General features: G+C 43.5%; 1 protein-coding gene across 2 annotated transcripts in view; it reads left to right on the top strand.

The window, feature by feature from the left end:
* The window catches only part of FRMD4A (FERM domain containing 4A), a gene marked incomplete at both ends in the record, with an annotated part of 383,738 nt that overhangs the window by 320,279 nt on the left and 39,634 nt on the right, over window positions 1–23,825 (top strand). For both annotated transcript variants that reach the window (XM_082485576.1, XM_082485575.1), the window contains 4 exons: window positions 1,500–1,583; window positions 8,795–8,860; window positions 9,074–9,131; window positions 10,930–11,016. In XM_082485576.1, the coding sequence (XP_082341702.1) occupies window positions 1,500–1,583; window positions 8,795–8,860; window positions 9,074–9,131; window positions 10,930–11,016 (295 nt within the window). The remainder of the gene's footprint in view (window positions 1–1,499; window positions 1,584–8,794; window positions 8,861–9,073; window positions 9,132–10,929; window positions 11,017–23,825) is intronic.

Below are 23,825 nucleotides of genomic sequence, written 5' to 3'. Positions count from 1 at the left end.
AGTCTGCAAAATTTCAACCTAATTGAGACCTGGGCGTCTGTCTTACAGATTTGTCTTGACTAGAAGGTGTAGTTCTGTTTTAAAACTACTTAATTGATTGTCAGGGAACTACCATGATAATAAATGCATGTACACATACCCAGAATGCCTGCTCCGGGATTTATGTTAGTGGTTTACCCTATGGCCCAACCTAGCAATTAACCTGCAAACTCCAATTAAGACAAACCCACCTAGGTCTGAGGCAGAACCTGCTGCTGGGATGTAAAAATGGAGAAGTGCTGTGGGAAGATTTTACAACAATTGAAGCAGTATCATGTCTCTACAAGCCACCATACAGACTGTCCCAGAGACAAGAACAAAACTCAGGGTGACCTGGCACGTCCAAGTGTTCCTTGGGCCTTTAGCAGATGTTAAGATGGGTGGTCTACAGCTGGGGATGCCAAGACTACCTGTCTGCCTGGTTAATGGCTCTGCTGCCCTACAGGAGAAGCCAGTGGGCTGGGAAATCTGGAGCTCTGGAAGAAGTATCTCTCTCCACAGCTCCAGGACAACCACACTTTGTGGCAGGATAAAGGGCAGGGTACAAGAAGGGAAAAAAAAAAACAAACCAACAAAAAACTGCTATTAAGAAGTAAGCCAATAAACATTAATTCTTTGGCACTCCTCAGTGTCCTGTCTGGCCCTCTTGGCTGTGTATTTCTATGATTTTAAAAGTAACAGCAGCACTGTCTTCCTTCCCAAGCCTTTGAGGGATTTTTTTTTCACGTGCACACAATTTCTTGTGTGTTTAAAAGTGGGAAGGGAGGCATTTTGGGTTTGTAGGAGAAAATCCTATAGTATCATTTCATCTGCAAGAATCTGTCTCCCGTTTCATGAGCTTTCCCTGTTCTGTGGTGTGCAGTGATGCTGCACCAGCTGGCCAGTGTGGCCACTAGAGGTTGCAGGGCGGAGAATGGTAGCCAAGTGGTTGGGCCTGGTCCCATGGAGGGTTTTGTGTAGCGGGACATAAATTCAAGCTGGACTCTTATCAGTGAAGATGTGCAAAAAGGCCAGGTCACTGGGGCAAGAGGCTATAAACAACCTGTGATGCTAAGAAAACAAATCATTACTTTTTGCAGCAGGTTGTAAGACATTAAATAAAGATTCTTTATTGCAGCTGAAAGCATCACTTTTTTCTTCTCTTCCCCTTGTTTTTTTCTCTGAACATGTCCGTGGGACCCTGCTCAATGAAATGTGACATGGTGGCTTTTGTGTCCAGTCATTGGTAGGAAATGCTTCAACCTAACCATCTGGGAGAGCTTCTCTCCAATTTTGATAATAGAGGGAAAAGTTAACTGGGCTGCCATAAAACAAATAGAGAGAAGAAAAAGGAAACCCCAGTGCCTTTTGTTAAGGAGGAACAGATGTAGAGCCATAGCAGCCTGCTGGATAGGTCAGGTCATATCAAATATTGTGGTTGTTTTCTTGTAGCCTGATCCTCCTTTTGAACTCTCTTTCAGCAATGAAGTTGTAAGGAATGAATTAAAGAAGCTGCCAGCCCTTCCAACACCGGCACTGAAGGAGCATCCTTCCCTCGCTTACTGGTAATGTATCATTCTGCTGAGAAGCTTTGCAGTGTCTTATGCAGGACCTGGTTCTGGCAATAAATGATCTGAGAGATGAACTGGAATGCAGGCTTTCCTGCCTTCTAGCTCTGGGTCTGCCACTGACACATTGCAACACAACTAGAGCTACCACCCTGGGCCTCAGTTTCCCTGTTTGCCAAATGGCTGCAGTAATATCTAGCCAGAAAATTCTCTGAAAATGTACAAGTGTCCTGATGGAATCAAGAGGCCTAATGTGCCATTTCCTTTCCCAGCACTTTGCATGTGTGCAAAGAGTTATCCCAGTTTGAAATGTCAATGTTTTGCACTGCTTTGTGTTATTTTTGAGTGATTGAGCTTCGTCTTACAAGTCTTCTCTGTATGGCATAGCTGAACTAAAAGGGATGTATTTCTCCTTTTATACAAACTAGGTGATGTTTGGAGGTGAAGACTTGTGAACTCTGTCTTTATTGCACTGAAAATTAAATCCAGGGTAGCAGCAGGATCACAGATTTCGTATGCCCCACACATAGATTCTTTGTGCCACCCTGCCTATCCGTTTTATCTGTGCAAATAGGAAAGAATTTGGGAAAGATTGTTCCTTAATGGGGAGATGCTTTCACTTGATTTTCTGTTTGTTCCTCTTTCATGTTTGTCTTTAAAGCATTAGGCTATAAGCCTGGGGGTGGGAGTGAACTTCTTTATCTGCTACTCTCTTAATTTCAGTATCTTGGTAATCTGAGGATGGCACGGGGAAGCAAATCAGTTTGTAGTTTGTGATCTCAATTCTTCCCTTTGCCAGGAAGGCCATCCACTTTTGCAGCATGGTTATAATACCAGAATTACCTAGTGTCCAGCTGTAGGCAAGCTAGTCTGTGAGGTCTCATAATCACTTTCTGAGCACATCAGGAGTGACTCAGAGTCCCAGCCTGAGGTTAGGAACACTTACACAAAAGCTGTGGATCATCACAGTCTCACGGTGTTTTTGTCTAAAAATCAACCCAAATCTTTGTGAAAATTTGATAAATGTAGGCTGATGTTTCACTGGAAGCAGAATAGTCTCCCTGTTTGGATCATCTCCTTCCTTTTTGCACAAATTAATCCACACATTTTTTTAAAAAGTGCTTTTAAGCCAGGTCAGCGGCCTGGTCTGACTGACAAACTTGTAGCTTAAGCTAAAAGCCACCACAAGAGGAGTGTAACCATGGACAGGGAAGGCAAATCTGACTCTTCGAGCAGCAACGTGGACTGAGGTCTTATTAAAGTGCCCACATCGCCTTTGCTTCATGCCTGTCATGGCATCCATACACAGCAAAGCAGTGACAACCCCATCTGCCTGTTAGGCCCTGTCTGCCCATCAGGATCTGTCTGCCCCCACTGTCAGCAAGTGTTAGTCCACATGTCTATGCTAAAGACTTCTGCTGGGAAAACAGTGAGGTTTGGGACTGCCTCTGTATAAGACACTCTCCTTGGGTTTGGGCTATGTTCAGTCACCTGAAGCAAGAAGAGCCAAGTGAAAACCTCGTGCTCAAAATGCAAGTATTTACAGTTATACCCAAGGTACAGCACTTCTTGCAGCTGTTCTTAATTTTGTGGGAGTTCTCACGTGACTGAGAACAGATCGCAGGTTGGGAAGCTGGTGGTTTCCAATGGGGTAATAAAACCAGTGGCTACAGTCCTGCGACTCCCTTGTGATTTGACCTCAGTAACCAGGTCTCAGAGACCTCTTATACATCAGTAGTTCATTATTTTTTTAATGGTGGCTTTTTCATAAACACCCTCTGAAACGCTGAATGCTCTCAAGAAGAGGTGAATCAGACAAAAAGCCTCTGAAATACAGGTCAAACTTCAAAGATCTAAGAGGGCAGATTTTTAAAACTGTGTTTTCTGACACTTCTGCATGTCATGCAGATTACATATTGGATACAAATTTCATCCTGTTCTTTTCTGTGCGCAATCGGTTTTATACTGCAGTTCTTCAGCATTAGCACAAAGCAGTGGCGTGAATTTCCAGCTCCAGAAAGAAGCATTTAAAACATTAAGGGTGGTATGGATAGTTGCTGTAGTTAGTTAAAAACAAACAAAAGGACCTTTGTATAGCTTGAAATGGACTAAGAGGTGATAAAATGGATGATAAATACTATGATACCTTCATTAAGATACTATGATAAATCTGCATAAAATAATATAACATTTCCATCACACCTCATGAAAAAGCGTCACCTGTTGCTCCTACCAAATGTAGTAAGACCAGTGGCATGAGTCCTGGATTCTTAGATGCAGTGAGGGCTGAATCAGCAAAGTTTGGTGCCTCCAGCTCCAACTTCATGGAGTCTCCTGGTTGTATACCCTTGCTGCAGGCCTTTCCCTGCACTGTAACTTCTTCTTGGAAGTCTGTAGACGTCACAACAAAGATGAAGGTTGTAGTTTTTATATCATCAAGTTTTCGTTTCTAGCTCTGTACAGATTAAGAAGAATCAGTTTCGTGTCTTGTTCTTAAGCATCTTTTAGCATCACTGATTACTGGTGAAGCAAGAAGGAGTTTGGAGGTTTTTTTGTCTTTTAAGTGAAAACCTGAGATTCTGGTCCTCCCACACAGTCTAGGAACTGGGGCCCTGAGTTTTGATTTGTCTTGCCCATGCATGGAAACAGCTGACAGTATTTATTATTTTAGAAATAACACTAATCACAATGAGGCAGGAGAGCACCTGTCTTAGTTCACAGCACTCCTTTCCAGCCATTGTCATTGCATTTTATCTCTATTCAGATCCTCCCTAACAAGCCAGCCCAGTACTTGGTTGCCAGTAAGAATGCAAGGAGGAGATGCAATGGCACAAAATGAACTTTAGAATGAGATTTTCAACAGACCAAGGGGAAGACAGACTTCTCCCAGGTTCCAACAGATTTGAATGCAAGTTTGTTTTTAGCAACCTAAAGAATCAGCATTGCCAGAAAATCCACCTCTGAAAATATCAGCTGAAAATCACTATTTAGTTTCTCTAATACAATACAGACCTGAGGCTCTGGTCCTGCTCTTGGTCCCTTTGCACCCAAGAGATGCTCTGCTGGCTTCAGTGGGACAGCATATAACTGCAAATAACGATGCTAGTAAGTTTGAGAATATAATCAAGATGGACAAATGTTAGAAACAGAACAACAGTAAGGTGAAGGAATGAGTGGACAGCTATTTTAAACAGCTCAGTGTGCTGGGAAGAGAGGGGAGAAACAATTACCTTTGAAAATCTGGATCTGATGATGAGAAACTCTGGCCCTACATTTGTTTGCAAGTTGTCTGCCATCCAGTTCTGTAACCTGCTGGGATGGGAGGGATTTCTTGGTAGTTCTAAAGATATTTATCAGAGTTGTCTGCTGCAGAATAGCATCCATGTGCTAATTTTTGCAGCTTTGGGGGGAATGTTTTATGAGCTGTCAAACAGACAGTAGTGCTTCAGCAGCCTCCGTGTCGCCACATTAGTTAAGCATCCTCTGTCAGCCCTGCGTTATGAATGAGTTTCTGTGTTATAACAGCAACAGGCCAGAGCAGGGGGAGAAGAGACGTCAGCTGGTGGTCCAGCCAGTGTCCCTGCACTCTCCCAGCTGTCAATAGCAGCATGGCAGCCGCTCAGAGATGAACAGCTGAAATGATAGGGGAGAATGTTTATAAGCTCTGCTAATGTTCTTTCTGACCCGTGAATGATTTTGCTTGTTTCACCTGGCACATGCTGGGCTTACCCCTCTATCCCAGAGCTGGAGGCAGAAAATGACCTCTGTTCTGGATGATCCTTTTTGCACAGGGAATGAAAATTAAGTTCAAAGAACTGTTAGAGGAGTGATGGTCACACAGTTGGGGTGGGATTCATCTGACCATGAACATTTCTTCAGTGTAGACCTCTCCATCTGAACTAGGTGCTATCCGCTCCCTTTGATGTTAGGATGAATTGTGCTCTGGAGTATTTGTTTCTTTCCCCAAAGGTTGACTAGCTTAGTGTTGTAGAAAGGTGAAAGGCAGCAAATCCCACTCTTACATATTCATGGCTCGATTGATAATCCAGGCTTTATCTTTTTTGTCCAAAAGTAGAAACAAGGATAATATTTATCTGGTACTTAACATCTGTAGACCTCAAAACATTATACAATGGAAAGGAATATCATTGCCTAACGAGGCAATGGAGGTATAGACAGTGTTGCCTGCATTTGTTTAGGAGAACTAGGTAGAGTCTGGACTATCCCACATCTTTTAGTATGGGTTGAGAACATAACTTTATTCATCCCACTGTTTAGGAAGGCTCCCTGACATCTAATCTGTCCTTTTGAAGGAAATGGGCCATTGATTGGCTTCCCTACCCAAGAGGTATGGTCTGGGAACATATCCATTATTTTATAATAATCATTTGTAAGAAAGCAGAGCACATCCAGAATCACATTAGATAATCACCATGTAGTTACATCTGTCCTTTCCTTGAATGGCATCAATAAGGAGCTTGATGTGTACAATAAACTGCACCAAGTGGAAACCAAAGCTAAGACTGTTTTCCACTGGAGAAACTCCTTTGTTTTCTGAGAAGTCACTCCAGGTTTGTTCCTGTCTGAGACAGAGAGGAATTGCATCCACATGTAATCGTGGTTTTAAAAAGTAATTTCAAAGGACTGTAAGCCCTCTCTGTCTATCTTTTTTATTAAGAATGATGTTTTTTGGAAATCTTCCAGTACTGAACACTCATGTAATTCAGTTATTGCTCCAAAAGTAATCCTGTTTATGATAATCATGGCAGGAGATCCAGGCTCTGCCTTCATGTGTACGCCCATAACATCTGTGGTACTTGCTTGGATCAGTGGGCTGAATATGGTTTCATAGCTGTTGAATTCATAGCTTACAGATAATTTTCTAAGCATTAAAATTATTCTGAGGGATTTGATGGGAGAGCTGGACCATTCCTTTACCCATGTAATTTGTCACTGACTCAATCAGCACCCTGTACCCATTGTGGCATGCTGGTGGGACATCACTTCACCTTGCCCCAGTAAAAGCCCTTTTATTTTTGCAAGTGACTTTCAGGGGAAGTCACTTGGTGAGTGAGTAAGGAAAGCAGTTACTCTCAGACAAATTACAGGCTTGTGGGGGAACAGCTGGCCCTGCTCATAATCCAACAGACCATCTACTTTGAATTGCTCTGTGCTGTCTTCACTGGTGTTTCTGGTCCTCTCCCTTCCTCCCTGCATTACCAGGGATGGATGCACCATCTTCAACTACCCTGTGCCAGGCCCCATGCCCCATCTGTGCACAGCATGCCTTGTTTGGCATGTCACAGTGCGGTTTGTCCTCCTTGTGTTGTCACAGAACAGAACACCCTGTGTGTGATGTCACAGCAGGCTCTGTGTGGCCTCTACCTGTGACATCAGTGAAGGCTGTGCCCAGCAGGGGCAGGGAAACTTCCTTCTAAAAGAGATTCTGGCTCCACGCAGATGTTTCTGGCACAAGGATGTATATGGGGAAGGCAGCAATGAGAAGACACCATCGTGTTAGCAGGGCTAGTGAAACGCTTTGCAGTTTTCCACCAAAGACCATGTGGGCATCTCTGAGCAATTGCAGTGAGGTCATCTACCAGGCCATCCCACACTGCTGTGCTTCTTCACACTGTCTAGCAATAAAAATAGCTTTAGTTTCGCCTGGGGAAGGATTACCGCATGGTGGACAACCATGTGGCTGCCTTTTAAGGCCTCATTAGGGGCCCCAGCTGGACCTAGGAAATGCAGGGAGGATCACATTGGCCTAAACCGTGTGCAGCGTGATGGCATTAGATAGACACTTGGTACTACCTGAAGCTTATGGAGTGCCAGGTGGGGAGGGCACAAACATAGCATAAAGGTAGTTTAGGTTGCCTTCCTCTGGGTCTGGCAAGTTCTGTACAGTATCTTGAAGGGACTCAACAGATTCCTTATCCTTGGTGTCGCAACATAAAGAGCAAGAGATTGGGTTTAAACCTGAGGATTTGAGCATTCTGTCATTCCTATGTAATAGAGCTGGTCCTGTGGGCATTACATTGCTGGAAGTTAAAGAACCAAAAGCAGACCAGTCTGAAAGTACCAGGCTTGGAGGCTGTGATGACTTGCATGGCTGTAGATTGAGAGGAATGCTATTGAAATCAAAGGACAGCGCTGTGAACCTTCAAAAGGAGATCATTGGCTTATAGTTTGCCATGCTGCAACCTTGCTAGCACAGCTGATTGTATACATCAAATAGCTCTGGTTCTGTGCTCTCCTGCTACCCATTCACTGGAGAAGAAGGAATGAGATTCTTTAAAAGTGAACTTACAGATGTCTCTCGGTCTGTCATTTGCATCATGCTGATCTGCTCTTGGATGCTACAACTTTACCATGTATAGGAATGTCTCAACATGCATGTATCAAATATGCCCAGAACTGTTCTCTGACACAGAGGCCCACTGGTGTGGAACAGCGTCCATCTATACTATGAAACTGTCTTAGTCTCCAAAGCAGTGTTGGGAATGGGTCCTGGCCCATGCCAACTCCCAGTGCACAGATAGAAGTTGCTGGGGGAGTGCAAGTTAGTATAACCCAAAAATATGCAAAGGCACAGGTACTTTAAAAGTAAAGGGACCCAAGTTTGAGTGCCTTGGAAACATTCCCTGCCACTGTTTAACCTGCTTTTATAGACATTGCCTCTGTGAACACTAGGAATTTAACTCCTTGCTGAGAGATTTCTCCAGAATGCTTCCACTAGTGCTCCTGCATGTGGAATTGTGCAGGTGCAATAAGACTTAGTGCTATTACTTGCCACCAATTTCTGAAAGCTTGGCTAGCTTTTAGAGAAGTCGGTGGGCTTGGAAAGAAGTTCTGCTAGCTACAGCAAAGCAGCAGCTCCAACACATATCTGTTTGCCACGCAATGTAATACCATGAGCATCATTTGTAGGTAAGGGAAGTAATGCAGAGAGGGAGATGTCTGTACACTTAGATACCATGTTTGTGAGTAAAAAAGGTTCTTCCAGAAAGCCAACCATTTCTATTCTTAGTCTGTGAACCCTCCTTGTTTACCCTGAGCTGCATCAAATCCTCTCATCTAACACTTTTGCTTGGCATCTTTTGATTCCCTCAGTCAGTAGCTGTGCTAACAGAAGTATCTCTTCACCTTTTGGTAAGATTCTGCATGATACTGCCAATATCTAAAACATCTAATTTCTTCCTTTCCAGTGAGGATCGAGTAATAGAACATTACAAGAAACTAAATGGGCAGACAAGAGGTCAAGCAATTGTGAAGTAAGTGAAAGAGGAGTGACTTCTTGTGACCTTTGTTTTATCAGGATATATTTATACTGGACCATAAATAGAATATATAACTATGTCTCCCATCTCATCTAATGCTTTATTTTTAAGTATTTCTGTACTTAATTATTTATTTATTGAAGCATTTTTCCTAGATCATCCTCTCAGCTTCTCAGACGTGTTATTCTCTTACGTGTTGTTTTGCAGTTACATGAGCATTGTAGAATCCCTCCCAACATATGGAGTGCATTATTACGCAGTAAAGGTACGTGCTACAAAAAGAAAGGTCATTTATTGAATTAAACTGTTGTTGGAGAGGGAAGGAGAGAGGTACAAATAGCCATCCTACTTTCAGAATACAATACACTGCTACTAAAGTCTTGTTTCACTTCCTGTGGTAGGATAAACTTATTTCAACTGTGTAGTGAATGTTTGGTAAATACAGCTCCAAAGAGGAAAATCCTGTTCTTGGAGATAAAACTCTTGAAGTCCTATTGTAATGGAGATGTTCAGCCCACAAGCAGCACCGAGCTCTGGTGATGCCAGTGAACCAGCACCAAAGGGACAAGCCAGCCACATCGCTGGCAGACTCAATGCTTCGCTCCTTTTTGTAGTTCCAGGAGGTCATACTTTTCCCAGCCAGCAGATCCATGAGCAACTGACTAGGGCCAGCCATGACCTACAGACTGTAGCTCCCTTCGGTTGAGATGTAGGTAGATGGATACAGATGCAGTACATTTTTTTCATTCCAAATCATTGTCCCATACTCTAGACAAAACACATCCCCCTCCTCAAACAGCTCTCTGCCTATAAGTATGTGGATTTCATTCAGGTATTCATGAAATCCCTCATTTCTTTTGTCTAATGATTTATCACCAAATCTTCCAGTCTCATATTATTATTATTACTTCCCTGCCTGACCAGCTGTGTAGGGTTGTTATTTTTTTTAAGTAGAGGAATCAATAAACATATAAAGAAAGCTAGATCCACACTCCCCAGAGCATATTCCCTCATTTATCAACCCTGAAGTTTTGATGTGTTTCATCATTATCTCTTTGCATAGATCATATGGGGTTTCATACATCTGTAATACCTTGCGCACTTGGGGTACCACAAAACCACAAATGTCTGACAGTACCTGTCTCAGGGAGATGCGTTTGTAGTCTACTCCTGCTAATGTGCCTGGCATTTTGTGAAAAGCATTAGCCCCATCGTTTGCCAGAGGGCAGGATCCCTCCAGCACCATATCTCTTGGACTACTCTACACCAAAAAAGAACTGGTGGACTGGGCTGGGTGTTCAAGACTACAAACACTTGAGAGCTATTCCAGTGAACTCCCCATGATCAGTAAATACCAGTAAGCAGCAATGAGGCAGCAAATATTGCACATAATAGGTTTTGCTTCTGCCTGATGTGGGGGTTTTGGTTTTGCTGCGTTTTACCCTGCTGTTCCCTATCACATTAACAGAACAGATGTAATTTCATTGAGGACTCCAGTTCAGTAAATTGCAAAGAGGCTGGTATCAGATATCAGCCATTACTCCATAAGGCCATTTTATTGCACACTCAGACAAAAAGCAGTTGGGTCCAAGCCTGTCAGACCTTATCACTTGGTAGCTCTCAGATCCCATTACTGCTGCATTTTCAAGATTAATGCTAAAATCCTTCCACATAATTCAAGTCAGCTGGGTGATTTGCTTTCCTTCATCTCCAATCTCTGAGTGTTCAGACCGAATAATTTGCAGGGAAGAGAAAGAAGATGCACCACTGCTCAAGGGACACATGTCAAACCTCCCCACCTTCCCTGGCAGCATTTTGAGTAACTTGGCCACAGGTGATGCATTTTAGATGGGTTTATATGTCATAGCTAAAAGTGAAAGAGATCTTTCCTAAACACCGTGTGACTTTGTGACTTGAGGAAATTCAGCAGGGGTAAATTTAACAGCCCCCATGACAGTCAAAGATATTGCTTAGAAACAAATCTTCACTTTAAATAACAACCTAGGAAATCTCCGGCATTTCCCTATCCTATTCAATATAACTCCCTCTCTTTTGTCTTCCAGGACAAGCAGGGAATTCCTTGGTGGCTAGGACTTAGCTATAAGGGGATTTTTCAATATGACTACCACGACAAAGTGAAACCAAGAAAGGTAAGTAAGTGTTTACTTTCCTATTAAGGTCTGGGCTTGCCACACATGTTATAACTTGATTTGAGGATTTGATGCTGGCATTGATTCGTGTGATTTTGACGGCTGTGGTTTCTCCAAAACTTATATGAATGTCTGCAAAGAATTAATGGACAAAAGTAGCTGTTTATTTATTGAATGTTGTGGTACTAGGGGGAAATAAGCATTACTTAATCTTGCAACTTATGCTTCTTTTTTGCGGGGTTCATAAGACATAAATGGAAACTGAAGGGCTGATCCTCTGAGGTGCCGGAGACTTTCCATCCCCACTGGCTATGGCAGGATTCAGGGTGCTCAGCCAACCCTTGATAGTGTATTGTCAAGCCATAAATGATCTGAGAGAGAGGGAAGGGACAGGAAAGCCTCTTCCATTTATTACAAAAAGAAAAAATTGTATGGTTTCCCAGGAGCAGCATTACATTTGATAAGCAACAATTTTACTAACTGAAGAGTTAATGTCAAGCTAACAAGAAAAGAAGACTCATCACATGCCTAAAAAAAAAGGCATAAAAAGTTTGTGCCCAGTATCTGATTTGTTTAGGAACTTTACTTTGAAACAGTTCACAAATCAAGGCATGGCAGGCATAGATCTGATCACAAAAGTAGAGCTTGGGCAGTGATGACTAGCCATTCTGGTCTCGTTATTACTGTTTTTAGTGAGGCTTTCAGTGTATCTGAAAATCGGGATTTGCTCAGTCTTTCCAAATTGCCTTTGAGAAATCCAGCTAAGGAATGTCCTGTTCATTTGGGAGAGGAAGGTTCTGATCCCCTGATTTCATCCAACTAGGTGGACCCATGTGTTCTGATTTTCCTACCTAGGATGCCATGTAATGCAAAAAAGTTAATCTCTGAGCACATGCCCTGCAGGTGGGCATGCACAGTCTGTTAGCAACAATATTTGTTGTACTGCAAACCCATGGAGACATCAGGAGGCAAAGTTTCAGGCTTGCTTGCAGGCTGCAGAACTGGATGATTTGGAGCAACTGCACAGCTCTTCTATGGATGCAAATGCTTCCAAGCTGAATTAATATGTACTGCATTTCTCACGTCTTTGTACAAAGGTCCTCCTTCCCTTTCTTTTACCTCGTCTGATCACATTCAAGTTCGACGTTGTCTGGTGCTCACAGATAGCATTTTCTATTAAAATAAACTAGAATCAAAGTTTTGGTAGAAAACAGAACTGCTAAGGAGGCAGCAGGAGATAATAGGTGCATTGATTAGCCTTTTATTCACTGAAGACTATTAATAAGGCTTTTTATTCATTAAAGAAAAGGATAAGGGGAGTAAGGGAGTCTCCACAGAGCATCTGTGCTCTAAAAGACATATCTATTTGGGATCAATCATTACCTGCAGGGCAAGCCATGCTCACACGTGATAGTTTAAAACATGCCCAGGCTAGGTGTTTGCACCCACATACCTCCATTTGTGCCAACCCCCCAGGGAAGACATGTCCTTAAAACATGCCTTTAGAAGTCAGTCTTAGTGACAGAAACATTTCTTTAGAGGAAAACAGTGTCCTGCCATGACAAGGACTCAGCCGTTCACAAGCTATAGCAATTTTTATCAGCCCTGATGGGATGAGAGTGTTGGTGGAGAGCATCAGAAGAAAGAAAAAAAGAGGCCAAGTAATCTGACTGCATGAGAAGAGACAGCCATTTCCACTAGAAGAGTCAAGTCTCCTTTCTTTGCTTCTCTACTTTCTCTTCTCAGCCGCCTAGGGTGATCCAGCCCATAGCATTTGTTTTAGACCTTGATAATATCTTGGCCAGCCTCTCTGTGTCCCCACTAACCTACCTCTAGCTCTCACATTGCCCCTAGAATCAGGGACTATAGACATATCCTACCCTTTTTCTGCAAGTGTAACCCTAAAAAATAGGGTGCCAATTTCCTTTTTATTGGGAATTGCTATTTTTTTCTCTCAGCACATTATGTACAAAATCCAGGAGACCTAAAACTGTGGTGCCGCCTTACGTATAAACCACTGAAAACTGTGGTTTAGCAGAAGTGGTCATAATTCTGGGAGGGAAGGTTGGTGGGAAGGGAAAGCAGGAATTTCCGGGCTAGAATTTGTCCATTGCCATAATCCAGAGACCACAGCAGTGAAAAGACAGCCTAGATGAGCATTTCTCTGTTACATGATGCTTGCAAACCCCATCTGTTGGCAGGGCTATTCCAAAATGCACAGCCTAAATCAGGGACAGGACTTGGACAGAGTGGCTGAGGCTTCATTATTTCTCCATCGTATGCTTCTATCCTCTGCAGAGAAAGTAAAAAGAGTTCTTACCCTACACAGGTGGTAAAACCCCTCTGGCGAAAGCAGCTCGACTCCCTCTACAAGGTGCAACGTTTAATTCTCTGCTAATTAGATTGTAAAATTGCACTTGATAACCCTGGTATCTGGGAGCTTACCATAGTATCTGATTCATTTCACTATACCAGCATGGGCTGGTTCTTTGCTCTGCAGAAGGGAGGGGTAAACCTTACTGAACTTTCTGCAATGTAAAATTAGAGGGGGAGGGGGGAAAAGATTATGTCTTTTCTGATCTTTATTATTTTGTTCCTGCACATTGCCAATGCCAGAAACAAATTGGAAAATTACAATGGAAAAATAAATCTCCCTGGAAGAAATACAAGCAGAAAATTGTAGCAAGAAACCAGCTGAAATGAAGACATTTATATTAAATGCATATAAACCCCTTGCTTGTCTTATAAGTGAGATTGTAATGTTTTCCTATTATGTCATCCTAGATAGATTTCCATGCTTATTGTGTTTGCAAGTAAAACTGTAACCCACACTAAGCAGCTGAGCCTATCTCAGGCGATCCCATTAGCAGTCAGTCAAAACCATGTTTTTATTAAATTGCTGGAGTAAATCAGCCACGTGTCTGTAGAAAACTAACTAGGTTTGTCAGCAAGTTGGATGAGTCTGGAGAGGAGAATTGAGGTTGATGCAGAGCCAGAACTTGATCTTGCTTGTGCTATTCTCACTCAGGCATAAGTCCTCCAGCATTACTGGGGATGCGGCTGAGATGGGTATCTGGCACCTAGTCGGAGGTGGTTCAGATGGGAATGCAGGACTATTAAACTGGAATGCAGCTTTCACTGGGCTGCAGAGCCTAATGTGACTGTGCTTCTACTTTTATGTTCCCTCCTGCCTATGCTTGAATTCTGCAGAAGCCCTGAAGCTACCCAAAGCCGTCACTTTGAGGCTTATCATGCTCCTTTCTGGTTTTCTCCTGTATGTTCAGGGGCTAGCTCACAGACTCAGCAAGCCCTGTCAAAGGCTTCCTCTTGAATGTTGCCTGTTTGAACCCAGATTTTGTCTGTATCAGTTATGATCTGATAGCCGTTCTTTCTTAGGTATTAAATAAATTAAAAACTTTCAGTGTACTTCACAAAATCCATCATTGCAGCTGACAAGAAGAAGGGAGTGTCAAGTGTGGAAAGGTGGCTGCTGTCCTGCTAACCATATGCTGAGGCGTTCTGGAAGTTTAGTAGTGGCTTGCAGAACCAGTGTAGTATTTGTAGCAGCAGTGCACAGCATCCAGGCTGAGCAGAATCCATCTCCCTCTACGTTAGTTAAGACTTAGCTTCTACAAACTCTTCCTTGTGAAAAGAAAAGGCCCTTCAAGGCTCAGTGTGCCTTGAAAAAGCACACCAAGAAGGAAGTCACTGTCCTGCTGGGCTCTACCCATCTTGGGTCAGCACCATCCAATATTCATCACAAACCAAAGCAAATTCTTTGGAGCCAGGTCTTCAGACAAGATGTGCCAGCACCACTCTCTCACAAGCTGCTAAGGCTGTATTGACCAAAACCATTGTTTTCAGAGAAGGGTCATTATGGGTTTTTTTTTTTGCTTGCATTGCAGAGCAACTGGCAAGAAAGAGTAAGGCACTGCAGCCCCCCTGTGTGCCTATTTTGTCTGTGAATGGTGTTTGTTCATTTTAACCAGCAGGTAGGGATGTAACTGCACTCCATCCCAAGAGACCTGTACATGAAGTAGAAGCAGCATAGCCTGGAGCTGTGAGACCAGCATGCTCAAGCAGTTGTAGTAGCACTAGGCATGTCTCTGTTGTCCTAGTGAGATATTCCCACTGATTTAAGAGCCCAAAGGCATCTTTCAGTGCACAGCTTAACAGTTAGTAAACAATTAACTCCAAGATGAAGAGTGAATGATTAACAAAGTCAGCCAAAGGACTTCCACATGGCCAATAAACAGAGAAATTGTTTAACTTATCACCAAAAATAAAATGACCTTAAAGGACAGTCTGGTAGCATTTGGTTCCTTTGCAAGAAATACCACTATACAGTTATCCCCTTTTCTTCCACAGAAGGCTAGTGGCAATGAAACTTAAGGTGAGCTTTTTTTCTCAGACTCATTATTAGTGTTTGCATTCTCTGGTTTGAGAAGGGCAATAACGACTTTTGGAAACAAAAGACATCCCAGAATTCAGCTGTGAATATAGCTTGACAAAGATTTTCCCTGTGACAGCCAAGCATCAGTTTCTGCCATTTCTTCCTAGCGTTATCCTTTCTCCGAGATTAAATGAAGCATGCTATGAAAATACTCTGTTCCTTGCCATAAGGTCTCCACAACGCTCTATGGATTCTCATTACAGAAGAATTTAATTTGTAGTTTTGTTGTGAATCCAAAGCAATGGTAATGGACTGACTTCCCATTTAAACATGCAAAAACAAGAGCTGAGTTGGACCCATCCTACCAAGCAATACAGAGCATAAGTAAAATCAGTAGCTTAAAGTGTCTGATCAGAGAGAAATCACTTGCTTATCAACAGCATGAGCAAAGTAATCAGCACATTAATTGAGTCCAGAAAGTAAAAGATTGCTGTGTGATGTCACTTGGCCTTTTCCAAACAGCAAGAGATAGAGTGAACTTTCCTAATTCCAGAGGCAAAATGAGATATTTACACAGGAGGAGCAACAGCCTAATTAAGAGCTGCTTTATTGCAGAACAAATAGAGATCCTCTCTGCTTTAGGGCATAATGAAGCATTGTCAAGTCAGTAATTGCATTGATGGAGTGGTTAAACTTGTGCTTCCTGTGGTGAAGGAATGACAGACCAGTAACTTAAAAAAACATAAAGTAAGGATTGATGTGAAATGTACAGAAACTAGTGAAAGATGGGGAGGAGGAAGCTGACAAATTGGTCTCTTGACTGATTGATCATAGAACACTGGGACAGTCAAAAAGGCAAAAGAAACATGAAATTCAAATCAGTTACAGGGAGCCTGATTCACTTGCATAACTCCTTGCCACATAATACAACAGAGGTCAAGAGCTTAGAAGGGTTGAAGGTAGGACTAAAAGTGTGACCCTCCATTCAGCATTCTAACATTGAATTAGTTGCTTTTGAACAGGATTTTGGGAGGTGTTATAAACCCTCATGTTGAAGGAAGGTGTTTGATTTAGCAGCAAGTTGGTTTCTGTTGTCAGAGGTATGGAGCACGTGTAATGTGCCTCTCACTGGCATGCCACTGAGCCACAGGGTGTATTCAGAAAGGGCTAGCCTTTCTCTAGAGAATCCAGAATCAAGTGAGGTCAGAGACAATGTATTTGACTTGTGTCTAATTGGGCACTTCTTGGAATGGCATCATTTCCTAAGTCCTTTGCAAACATTTTGGCATTGCAGACAGGGATAAAAGATTTCAAATTTACAAATGATACAAGAGGAGTAAAAAACATTTCCAGGAAATACTGGTTTAAAAGCTAGTGGAGTCTCAGTGGCATTGCTGTAATAAATTATTCACTGTGATTAGCTGACTGTTAAGGACTACCTGCTGACTCCTTCTGCTCAGTGCTTTTATTTCTCTTCCCGTTGCTGATCCTTCATGCTTTTTGGATTATGGACTTGGCTGTAAACTGAACCAGTCTTCAGGTCATGGCGGGTTCAACTCATTTTATAGTGCAGTAATTCAGTCTTGGTTTAGTGTTTGGAAATGTGGAGCACTGGAGGAGGGAGACATATATAAAGCAAGGTTCCTTACCATGCTGTTTCTTCTCATAGAGAGAGGTTGCTTACTCCATTTCCTTCTGTATCAAAACGTAGGACCCAGACCTTTGACTGTTGAAAAGCAGCCATAGTTAAAGACCTTCCCCTGCTGAAAGGTCTTGTTCCACCCCTGTTAGACAGGAGACCATGTTCTCCTTATGACCTTTTTTGCTGCTGCTGGCCCTCAATTTGGGATATCTACCATCCAGCACCAGGCTTTTCCCCTTTCAGCACCCACTACTCCATGCCTTACCACTGCATTTTGCTGTGCCAAAAAGCTGCCAAGAGCACTGGGAGATGAATAAATCAGATCAGAGCACATTGTGCTGGAAAGCGGGGTTTTATCCTTGACACTGAGGATTTCCACAGGATTTGGCCGAACATGCCACTAGGCTGTCATTCAGTGAACATTTCTTTTGGCAGCAGCACCAGCTGAAGTGGCCTTCACCACCCTCTTCCCCCATCGCAATCCTGCCACCACTGCTCATTTCCTCCCCTGGGCCCCTTCCTCAGTCATGCTGGTATAATTGTGTGGTCGGGAAGGAAACTGCTCCAGAGAAGGAATCAGAGCTCAGCATAATCCAGCCAAAAAAAGTGGTCACTTTTAACCTTGATCAATTCCCAATCCCATTCACCATCTGGCCCACAATCAGTATCCCACAGCACAACTGTAGGAGCTGGATATGGGTGCAGGCTGCATAAATCACAGCAGCCAGAGAATAAAACTGCCATTAACGTACACAATAACTTTATGGAGCGAGACAAGAGCTCCATAGCTCAGAACAAGACGGAAGGAGTTCGGATCCATGGAATTTGCCATGGTTGAACCACGTTGAATTAACAGTTAGATGCAGGTCATCATCACCGCTTTTTCTCTTTCTTATATAAGCTGGTAAAAGCTTGCTTTCAGTGTCTCTCCCAAACAGGGCTGATCTCAGACTCCTAAGTAGACTGTCTAGGCAAAAGAGCTTTCTAAAATCATTGAATAGTCATGCTCAGTTTCCATTATTGAGGTAAATAAGTAGCTTGATCAACTATAATGCTTGTAAACACTAATACACAGTCTAAGGCACCACTTCTTTATAAGGAAAACAGCACTATTTTTGTGATTTAATCTATGTGTACTGTGGTGATACCGTCAGGCATACAGCCCCCAGGGTTTTCTGTAAGCATTTACATTCACAAAGGCTGCAGCATGATGTCCCATCCCCTGATCCAGCCAAGTCAAGCCCATGGCTACCATTAACTATAGGAGTAGTCCCATCAAAGTAAAACTCCCTTGCTCTAAGTGCTTTGTCATAGTCAGGTCTTAAAGAGTAATTCTCTATAAAAGCAGCAGCCAAATCTTAAATGATTTTGCAGTGCACAGCAGGAACTTCAACAAGATGCAAAGACAAATCACTCCAACAGCACAAAGTGAAACAAATTGGACCTCAGCGCCCTGGAGTTAGGGTGGAGATCTGGAGAGAGATTGAAACCTCCTCAAGCACTTGTGCTTGCCTCTGAAGTGGTAGCAGGCTCCCTGCATGCCCCACCCTTCTCAAATGCTGTCTCTTAGCTCACCAGGACTCACTACTCCAAAGGTCTGGGTGTTTTTATCACCAGATGAAGCCAGGCAGGGGCCCACTAATTCAGTGGCTATGAATATGAGGCATCTTTCAGTCAGTGGCCTGGTTAGGAGGCTCAGAAGGTCAGGTGTTGCAGCCCATTACCATGTACATGTGATTGCTGCTGCTGTGGTACCCCATATGCAGACACCCTGCATCACAGTTTTGTTTTTAGTCACACAACCCAACATGTATGTACATCGTCATAGCATGACTGGGCATGGGATAGGGGTGGCGGTTCCTGTATTTTGGTTCCAAGATAGATGTATATAAGTCATGCCATTAGAGAAGACAAAAGGATCCTTAGGAAGATAGTAGCAGAAAAGGTTTGTGGGTGGCATAAATCATTCATAACCTGATTCATAAGCTATAGGCTGGGCATCCTTTATCTAATACATAGTATATTATGTCAGAAAGGAGAGATCTTCAATGCAGAAAGATCTAGTCACTTTGATTTGCTTTCAGAGGATAAAAGGAAGAAAAATTAACTTAGAAGACTCAGGAAAAAAGTTCTCTGTATGCCTATTGATTTAGACACACCCAGCATGGTCACAGCAATACAATATCTCACAGCATTTACCAGATATATATGTACAGCGAAGGTGGATTTGGTTGTATATAAAGTCAAAGTCTGATCTCCCAGTCTGTATATAGTTATAGACACAAATATCAAGTTGCATTATGTAGACAAATAATGCTTTGTCCAAATAGCGGCTCTTTCCTTTGTGATCTGATTCTTTGCTGTCTCTCTGAGCCAATAAACCACTATGAAATTTAATAGGGAATTGTCTCTCCATAATGGAAATGAATGCAGAATGGTGATTATATAGATCTAGATGCAATTTCTGTTTGGTCAAGCCAGAAATGTTTGTTGGGGTGATGTGGTCCCACGAGAACAGCACACGGCAAAAAGGGATCTCAAATTGGACCAGAAATTGTTTGTCTGCTTGGCAAAAAAAAAAAAAAAAGTGTCCTGAAGCCTGAGGGGAAGAAGTAATTAGATAGTGAGCTGGGATTGCTGACAGACCACTGGAAGTCCCACTTAGCCAAGCCACTCTCTCATTCCATGGGGGAAGGGAGGACTGCGAGCCTCTGGGAAGATCATTGGTGGGGTTGTTTCCCACATCAAATCACACAGGAAACCTTTTCATTTTTTGGTTTTGGAAGTGAAAGAAAAAGAAAATACTCCAAACTAATAGAAATACAGGAATGAATGGAAGTGTGGTAGGATGGAGGGCTGTTACAGTGCAGCAGCATCCCCATCTCATGACCTGGGGGCACCCTCAGCAATGGGTCACACTAATTCACAGGTGACAGCCCACGGAAATCTCTTGGTAAATCTGCCCCTAAAACAAGAGTCCATTTGTTTGAGCTGAGATGGTGCAGTTCTGCCTGGACCAAATCCTTCCTCATTCACTTTAACTAGTTTGACAGAGGTATGATTGATGGAAGCAGGGTTGGCTTGAGGCAGAACACAAATCCATGCCCGGAAACCATGGCCCCACTGAAATCACTGGGACAAAACTGCCATTGACTTCGCTGGAGCTGTGATTTTCATAGAGTTTAAGGCCAAAAAGGGACCGCTCATAACCTCCACCCTGACCTCCTGCATAACTCAGCCCCTAGAATTTTGCTTGCTGGTTTGTTCAGGGGAGGGAATTACATTTCCAAGGAGGAATTTTTTTGTTATGTTTGTTTTGTCTTTAAACTGCAAAACAAAAGACTTGGGAGTTTGTAGCTGCACTCATGCAAGCTGTGTGAAAATAATGTCATTGTTTAGTTCAATTGTTTAGTACCAGTTTTAGTATTGGGATCTCATCCAGGGTTGGCTCTTGCCCATAGCATAGGCGAGGGAAGGGTGCCGCATTTGGGTTGTTAGAAATATGCCACATTATTTCCCTGCTTTTCCTAGAAGCCTTTTAGAGCATTTAGTCTGGGTGGTAGTGCATGCATTTGGAGGGATGATTGTTCCTCTGCATAGTATGATTTAACAAGGCATTAATCATCTAAGAAGCTGCAAGACTTGAAGGACTGGGAGATGCCATATAGGTCAGTAACTCCAGCAGCAATTACAGTTGGTCATTTATTAGATGCTTAGAATCAAAGAAAAATATGAGTCAAAAAGGACTCTGGAGGTCTCTAGCCCAACCTCCGGCTCAAAGTCGGGCCAACTTCCAAGTTTGATCAGGTTACCCATGGCCCTACTGTTTGACCACCTTCACTGATTGTTTTAGTTTGGCAACCTGTGTCCATTGCCTCCTGTACTTTCGCTGGGCATCTCTGAGAAAAGTCTCCATCTCCTTTGTAAATCCCCTTTAGGTCACCAAAGAGAGCAGACAAACCGCAGGCAGATCCTCCGTAGACTTCTGCAGTTTGATTTTGAACAGCCACCAGGCATGATATCTGAAACCCCTGAGAGCATGAGCATTGCTGAGTAACCCCATTCTGCCTGTGCACCATCTCAGGTGCTTCAGGAGAAGACATACACACAGAAAAGGGAAAGAAAATGAGACACCAAATACCTGGGCATTTATATCTGGTTCTTAATAGACCCAATGCAAAACGGTTCATGTTGTGTCCCCATAGGATCATCCAGCCACAATGCACACTGCCCAGTTTAGTGCCAAGTCCAGCTCTTCTGGGCACAGCAGGAAGAAGACACTATCAGGGACACAGTACCCCAACCGCAGGAGGGAGAAGGCTGAGAATTATTTCAAAAAGTACTATTTGGGCACATTTCTCTAGGTACCATAATCCAGAGAGCACTGTGCACCAACCACCAGTGCAGCCCTTCGGCAACCCCCTCTGTCCTGTCCCTGATCTGCAGGACAACAGAGGAGCCAGCAACAGCCTCATTACTGCCAAGGGTTCACAAATGTATGGCATGGTCCCTCCACTGGATACTCAGGCAAGGCTTCCCGAGCACAAAGGGACAGAGCATGGCCCAGTCTCCAGCATAGATTAACTCAGCTCCCCATACCTCCTGACACCCAGGACATGAGTGACCAAGCCAGAAACACTCCCCTGTGTTTAATTCACAGAACACCCTCCTTTCTTTATCAGGAGCCTCTGGCATTTTTCAAATGCTCTCATGCTGACCCTACCTCCTGCTGTATGCAAACTCCACGGCATCAGCCCCATGGTCAATAAAAATGGTAAAAAACTTCTTCAGACTCACATGGCTGAAACGGATGCAGATCCCTGGGCCTCCTCTCCTCCAGGCTCAGCTTAATTAGGGAGCAGCCAGTAAACCACAAGTGTGCTCACAAAAGAAGCTTGCGTCTGAAGGGCTTTGACTGGAGCTCTTTGTAACTAGTCACAAACATCTGGTGCCTGGCAAGCTTGCTTGCCTCTTGGAAGGGGTTTCCAATGAGAAAATTCCTGTAGCTTGCACCTGAATTCTCTGCAGCGCACCGTGCAGCACTCAGATCTCTCCCCTGGCTCCTCTTCTAAGCTGCCAGCTTTGCAGAAAAGCCATTTCTGGCGCTGGCTTCCCCACCATAGCCTTCCCACACACCCCAATGTATTTTAAACAGTATGCATGGTCCGATAGGGAACAATTATTCCCTTGAATGTTTGTGGGTCGATGAGCAGTCTTGCAAATTCAAGTGATAGTGTTGGTTCCAGTTTTATTGGCACAATGAAACAGAGCCCATGGTGGGGACGGTCCTCACAGAGGAGGGGGGAATAAAGGTAATTCTTTTCTCCTCTTAGTAGCCTCTTTCCCTTTTACGTGCTTGCACGAGTGTGCAGCTGTGCTCAAAAGCCAGTCTCGAGGACACTTCCTTAAGTATCTATTGAAGATTAAATGATCTCACGTGCAGCCTGTAATGATGGCTACTACCAAAAATTGTTCCCATCTGAAAGCTGCCCAGTGCTGCATGATCCAAAATGGGCTGCTGACCTCAGAAGAGATCCCAGCGGGCAAACCACCACATCACAGGAACTCACCCCACCGCAAGCACCACTAATTATCCCCTTGTCTGTGGGCTCTGAATGAAGGCAGCTACCAAAGGGCGAGGGAACTGTGCTCTCAGCTTGTATTACTGAGTGACTTTCTCCTAAGCCTCATTTCCAGCATGTTTGAGGAGATGTTGTCCCAGTCCTTGCTGTGAGGTACCTTTTGTCTGGCAAAAGACACTATGCCCCTAATATAACTCCAGAAAAAGCCAATACAAATTGTCCCACAAGGGCAGACGGTGAATTCAGCCCTGCGAATCAACCAAAGACAATCATAAGCCAAATAACCCAAAACCAGACCCAGCTTCGGTGCAGGAAGAGGCAAACCTGCCGTAAGCATAGATGCTTTGACACAAACTAGCCCCCAAACCAGCACACATCTGTTGTCACTGCTTTTTTGCATGACTTGAAATTATGACCAGCTCCCTGCTGTGGCTCATATTCCCCAGTGAAGGTTGCAAGCATCAGCATGGTAAAAGGATCTTGATGGGTAAAAATTATGCTTCCATTTAAGAAGACCCACTAATGGCACCTTATGCATCTGTCACTGAATTAACAACATCAATTTGAAACCATACATAAGCCGGGCAACTGGTGAAGGGAACAGCTTGCTTACATTAGGAGGTCTGGCTGAAGGGAGACCTTAGGCTTTGTTTCTCCTGAGGGGTTGTGATCAGCTAACAGGAAAACGGATACTTTCTTGTGGGTATTCACATTTTTGCAGGTTGGATTCCTTATGTATAAGAAGGGTGAGACCTCTCAGATCAATGTGGGCAAAAGGAGCAGGAGACTGCAGAATAATATATGGGGAGCAAAGGGAGCGCAGTTATAGCAATGGTAAAATGCATGTGCACATTCTAGAGAGCAGGGCTATGGAAAAAAAAAGACACAAATTCAGGTTGCGGGGTCACTTTCATCCCCTCCCCCCCAAGAGTCTGGATTTGCCTCCTTCCGCAGCCTGCCAAGAAAAACAAAGAAATGAAACACACAAATGCAGCCCTCTGGGGAACTGCTCCGGTGCCCAAAACGTAGGTGTCTAATGCAGTTTTAGGCACTGCTGGGGATCCAAGACATCTCCATGGGGCTGGCAGATATGGCACTGGACCTATGCAGACTCCCTCCCTCCTGGGGCAGCAGCCGGAGGCCAGGCAGGGTACCCCGGCATTCGACGCCTATGTTTGGGCATCTGAACAGC

Source organism: Vanellus vanellus, assembly GCF_965231255.1.
Source record: "Vanellus vanellus genome assembly, chromosome: 1".
NCBI classification, from domain to species: Eukaryota; Metazoa; Chordata; class Aves; order Charadriiformes; family Charadriidae; genus Vanellus; species Vanellus vanellus.
This window is presented reverse-complemented; position numbering and strand designations above follow the sequence as displayed.